At 36.8% G+C, this 6,339-nt stretch overlaps 1 protein-coding gene across 1 annotated transcript in view; it reads left to right on the forward strand.

Moving 5' to 3' along the window:
• Window positions 1-1,206, forward strand: part of LOC104537084 (CUB and sushi domain-containing protein 3-like) — a gene marked incomplete at its 5' end in the record, with an annotated part of 38,003 nt that extends 36,797 nt beyond the window's left edge. The window contains one exon of the mRNA XM_010179869.1: window positions 1,169-1,206. Within this exon, the coding sequence (XP_010178171.1) occupies window positions 1,169-1,206 (38 nt within the window). The remainder of the gene's footprint in view (window positions 1-1,168) is intronic.
• Between the last annotated feature and the right edge of the window lie 5,133 nt (window positions 1,207-6,339).

Raw genomic sequence — 6,339 nt, forward strand, 5'->3', positions numbered from 1 at the left:
TCCCTACAATAGCCTATTAATGACTAATAAGCAATATGATGAGATTGATATGTGTTGACCTTGCAATGCAGTGATACTTACTGGACATGGAGAGCAAGGAGATATAATTGAAAAAAAGTATCTACTCTTCATGCAAAGATTTCAGAAGAAACTGCTGATTACAATCTTGGTTTGTGATATTCCACAGTCCCTGCCACAGGAAGCACTGTTGCCATGGTTATGTTGGCACAATATATGTTTTCTGTGCTGTGAACCATCAGCAGAAACTACAGATATGGCTTGACAAGCAACAGAAAAAAATACTATAAAAAATGTTTGGGTTTATAGTTTGTTTGGCTTTCGAACTCTGTCAGTCCCTTGACTGAAACATCTCAGCCACACAGACAATGGGCCTGTCACACCACAGCAGTGGCAGGCTATAGCACAAAGGTGTGAATAAGCATCTAAGAAACACCTGAAATCAGTATTATCACTCAAAACTTCACCCTCTATCTGCAGCACAGATAACACAGTTATGTATAGGCTGGACATTGCTGGTTTTTACCTGTTCATCACGTACGAACCCCTTTCTCTGAAGTAGTTTAATACCACTCTTTAATGCAGAGATTATAGCAAGGACAGACGTGACAGAACATTTACCTGTTGGGAAAAAGGAGGGGGAAAGTTCAGCCCATATGCTTCTGAGAGGAGTGCCCTACAGGAAGAATATAATGGGCCAAGTAATCCTTGTCTCTGTTGAGCTCTTAGTTTCTAGTATCTAGTACAGTGGTAAATTTTTGTCACTAGGGTTGTCTGTTGAGGGTATTTTGTAGGCGTCCTTTGAAAAGTCACACATGAGAGCCTGTAGAAGGACTGAATTTTTCATAAAATATTTTCTGTCTGGTAACCATGTATGTTTTGACTGTTTGTGTGAATTTATTCTATCGTATGATGTCTGTTTAGTTTCAGCCATGAAATTTCTATGAGGTTATTAGGTGCAGCGGATGTAGTATCTCATATTCTTAGGATTAGTAAAAGTAAACACTGTGTTTTCTCATCCAACCTCCTCCTCCAAATGAAAAGATTCCCTCAGTTGGATACAAAAGAGATTACAAATGTCCATTTTCACTCTACATACATTGCATATGTTATCAGGTAATTAATATAATTTTCTTTTCATATTTTGCAGATAGAAACCAGATTCTCTATATTGAAAGACTGCCTTAGGGCCAGGGAAGTAAAGATGGATCAAAAAAGACATTTAGATGCCAGGAAGCTGATTTCTCAGCTTGTAGGTTTCTGAAAAGAAAGTAGTCCTCTCCCTCTGCATCACTTACTGTTTTGCGTTCCACCATTTGCTTCATCTTTTTTTTACTTCTCTTTATTTTGTCACTTGTCCTTGCTGTAATTGTAGTATATATGTCTCTCACAGGTTAGAAATGGGCATGTTCTTTTGATCGTGTTAGCATGAGTGAAAATAGGAGTGCTATTATAGAGATCAAGAGAAAGGTTCAGCTTTTGCCTGTTTATTTGGCTCAGATTAAACACTCTTTTGTACACTGAGAAACCAGATGCCAGCTCTGAAGAAGCACATTGGCCTTTCAACAATAAACTTTTACAGATCCAGTGTTGTAAATGCAGAGAACAGTGATGCCTTGGTCTGTGGGATAATTTTCCTCTATGCTCTTGCTTGAGTGTGTGTACACAATGATCATGCCCATGTATACACACTGCAGCCCTCAGCCTCATGCAAGTGTTTCCTAAGGTACATGTATAGGATACATCCATGGCAGATGTGATTGATTTTTTCTCCCCAGTTCCAAATTATTTCAGAATGCACACTGTCCAAGCTCTTGAAGTGACCAGACACTGTGTGATAATGTTAACACAGTGCTGAAAGGAATGCACCCTATCTTAGCAAGGTACATTCACTTGAGCTTAATACAGCATTAACATGAAAGTAAGTCTGCTTATAGCTCACAGATGATTGATATATGATACCTTCTATAGTGTAATCACCTATCCTAATGTGGAGAAGGCTTTTGTTCTGTGAATTTAGGCATGTATATGAGAAACATGATTTAGGATTCTCATTGCCTTGTGTTGTACTGCAGATTCTGAAGAGAGCTCGAAAGTTTTCCTCTTAACCTAAATTGAACTTTTGAGGTGCCTATCTTGCTGTAGTCTGTAGTGAGATCCTAGACAAACAACAAAGTTAAATGTCTTTTCTTAGTTGGGATATATCCAGGCATGTGATCTGTTTCCATTTTACAAGTTTTTGTTTGTCTCAGATTAGCAGCCAGCGAGACAGATGTGACCTTGCTTTTTCTTCTCTGGAATTTATTTTATCACAGTAGCATCACCCACCATTTCCTTCTGACTATGTATACAAAGCAGTTAGTTTGAAAACTCTGCTTCCTCCTAGATTGTCTCCTTGTAGTGCTGCAGTCCAGTATTAAACTGTTCAGTTGTGTCAAAATATCTTCCTTCTCTTCTTTAAAATGCAAAGAGCACTAGGTACTTGGGTATTTCCTTCTGCTGCTGTGCTAGCTAGTGTTCTTGTGTAGCCTTAGCTATACCTTTTTTTCACTGGAGAGTGGATGCCAGTGGCACACTGATTTCCAAGTGCCAAGGTGGGTTAAGATAAGGATAGGAAGAGATCAGTCACCAATTACCATCATGGGCAAAACAGACTCGACTCTTGGAAGTTAATTTTATTTCTTGCAAATCAGATGAGAGTAGGCTGATGAGAAATAAAACTGAATCTTAAAACACCTTCCCCCCCCCACCCCTCTTCCCAGGATAAACTTCACTTCTGATTTTCTCTGCCTCCTCCCCTCTGAGGGGCACAGCGGGACGAGAAAAGGGTGTCGCTGTCAGCTAATCACATGTTATATCTGCTGCTCCCTCCTCCTCACTCTCTTCCTCTACTCCAGCATGGGGTCCCACCCATGGGACAGTCCTCCATGACCTTCTGCATAAGTCCTTCCCATGGGCTGTAGTTCTTCACAAACTGCTCCATCATGGGTACTTTCCATATGTCCTTTCCACAAGGCACAGTCCTTCAGGAATGGACTGCTTCAGCGTGGGTCCCCCATGGGGTCACAAGTCCTAGCAACAAACCTGCTCCAGACTGGGCTCCTCTCCATGGGGTCATAGGTCCTGCAAGGAGCCTGCTCCAGCCCAGGATACCCATGAGATGCCATAGCCTCCTTTGGGGATCTATTTGCTTCGTTGTGGGGTTCTCCATGGGCTGCAAGTGGATATCTGCTTCACCATGACCTTCACCACAGACTACAAGGTCTGGATCACCTCCTTATCATCCTTCTTCACTGACCTTGGTGTCTGCACGATTGTTTCTGGCACATCTCATTTCTCTTTTCTGACAGCTGTTGCTCAGCACCTTTTTTCCCCTTCTCAAATGGAATCATAAAATCATAGAATGTATTGGGTTAGAAGGGACCTTTAAAGGTCATCTAGTCCAAATACATTATCCCAGAGGCACTACCACCATCACTGATTGGTTCAGTGTTGAGTCTGTCTTAGAGCCAGCTGACATTGGCTCTGCTGGACATTTTCAGGCATTTTGTCATAGAAGCCACCCCTGCAGCCTCCCCCACTACCAAAACCTTGCCACGCAAACCCAATATAGACAGCCAGCACCTTCTCCTACGTCTGTGTGCTGTCTTCAATTCTTGTTCACATCACAGAATTTGGATGAAATGGGAAATGACCAAAATTAAGGGTACTGATATGTTACTGGAGTTTTCAGTTAATGAAAAGAGATATAGTTTAGTTTATGCATAGCTAGCACATACTAACTTACAGTCTAGTCTGAAGTCATTCACATTTGTTAGTCTGTATAAAATTAGAAAAAAAGGTAGAAAAAGCCAGTGTTTAAGTTTAATTAATTTTCAGCATGAAGTCTGTTCTGTGATGTATCATGTAAATAAATCAGCGAATGTCAATTTCAGTTTGGTGGAATGTTTTGGAGGTGGAATTATAATTGTTTGGGGTTTATTTTTCTTGGTATTTGTTTTAGTTTTGTATCTGTTAAAATTTTAGCCATCATTAGCTTTTGTTCATGTAAAGTGAAATATAACTCTATGTGATTCTACAAAGAGAAGACTTAATATGAATTGAACAGTTATTTCAGTGCTCTGCCAGAAAGGAAATGGTGATACTAGAGAACTCTATTTAAAATTTGAGGTTTTAAACTACTAATAACAGTGGTTAAAACTGCGGGGGAAAAGATCTTGACTTTATTTTCATTATTCATCATTGTCTCTGTAATGGAAGATTAAATCTATAAACACTATTTATTTTATTTATTTTATTTTCATTCTCAAAATTAACAAACAAAGTTATGTGGGTTCTAAATATTTCTTCTGCGGGAATGAAAATGAGTCAATTAATTATGCCTTCGAAGTAAACAAGGTTGTATCCAAGTTTTGTCATTGTCTGGAAGAAACTGTGTCATAATATTGACTGATGAAGAACAATTCCATTTTTTTAGATATTTTGAAATTTAGAAATTTTTCATTTAGCACCAGCTTTTAGAAAAGAATTAATGTGTGGATATTCCTATTATGACTTTCTTTACTAGGTGACTAAATTGCAGATATTGAAAGTGGAGATTCAAGGCTCCATACACTCTGCCTGATTCAGAACAGTATTTTCCATCTCAAATCAGATTTCTGTCAATGTTTGTTCTGTATAAGGCTTTTTACCATAATGGTTAAGTAACAGCTGTGTGTATAAGGTTCTGTCCTTTCTATGGGCTAAGTTAAAAACGGTTTCTATTGAAATTCTATGATAACTGAAATAATTTTACAAAAGAATGCATCTTGCTAAACGAAAATGTTGGTAACATTGCTATTCTTCCTGCTTTCTCTTTTTAAGGCAAGAGATTAAATGCCTATCTGTAAAGATAAAATTATATCTCTACTCAACAAAAATAAAAATTTTGAAAACTGTATTCTACAGGATTGTATAAAAGCCAGGAAGCTCGGCTAATGCTCCACATATATCTCATTAAAGCACCCTCCCATACATCTGTGAGCAAGTTGAAAGAGGAAAAATGGGCTATGGATGGTTTTGTGAGTATTTTTCTGCTACAAAGGAGAGAAAATTATTTTTTATTTTAAATCATGCTGGTGTTTTACACCCAGAAAATCCTAAAACATATCAAATGGAATATTGTTAGCAATGCTGATTCATTAAATTAAATTAAAATTTTGTTATAAGATATAGGAAACTAGACATACTGTGTAGGCACAATGATAATACATGTAAGACAGAAGCTTTTCTCTTACTTCTCTATGAGTTCTATTCCAATATATAGTGAAATTTTATTGTCATGATAACCTTATATCAATTTATAACAATATTAATATAATAGCAATTTTTATTATTAGACCAGCAATCATGTTTTACTTTTTGGTGATATTTTTAGAAATACCATGAAAAATCTGAACTTTTATGTGTATGTACAAAAAAATTAGATTGCTCTAATTAAGCTTCAAGCCCCTTGGATGTCCTAAAATAATTTGGATTATGATGAACACTCATACACTGCCTCATTTTTCAAGGAATCTATCTGTTTCCTTATGTTTCACCTACTGGCACAGCACTACAGGGACACCAATATGTGTGCCTATGCCAAAAGAAGAGAAGAGGCATACATTAAAGTATATGCATAAATTTATATTTTTATAACTTGTCACACCACTTCAATAATAATTTGGAAAAAGGTGTAAAACCAAAAGCAAAGCAAAAAATTCTAAACCACTTAAGCAGTAAATATACTGGTAAATGAGCTTAACTCCTTTGGTTTGTACAGACTTCAGGCTTCATGAGCATGGTCTTGACATGAAAAAAATATGGGATAAGCACCAAGAAAGAACAAAGGATCTAACTGTCAATTGAATGTGAGGTCTTTTTTATTTATTTTTAAAGTAATTATTAAAACTTCGATATTTGCATACTTAGGATTATCTACTATATAGCTTTTGCCATCTGCTTCCTAAACAAATCAAATATTTATGAAGTATGTAAGATACTTAAAAATACTCAATCTTCAATTGACAGAAATTTTACGTTTTGTTTGTTTTAATAAAATAATACAGTTAAAGGTAGCATAACGTTCTATATGTGACCATAAGCCACCATGTCTAAGTTGTGCCTCTAACAGTTCTGTCTTTTCTTTTGGACTTTATAGATTTCATAGAAAAAAAGAAGGTTGTTTTAATGGGCAGTTACAGCTACCATTTGGATATCTCTCTTCCAAATAATTTGTTGTATTTTGTAGCTAACTTTTTCTCATTTAATTCAAAGTACTTTTGTTTGCAGGTTTCTGCT

This window comes from Mesitornis unicolor, unplaced genomic scaffold (genome assembly GCF_000695765.1).
Source record: "Mesitornis unicolor isolate BGI_N332 unplaced genomic scaffold, ASM69576v1 scaffold762, whole genome shotgun sequence".
Lineage (NCBI taxonomy): Eukaryota > Metazoa > Chordata > Aves > Mesitornithiformes > Mesitornithidae > Mesitornis > Mesitornis unicolor.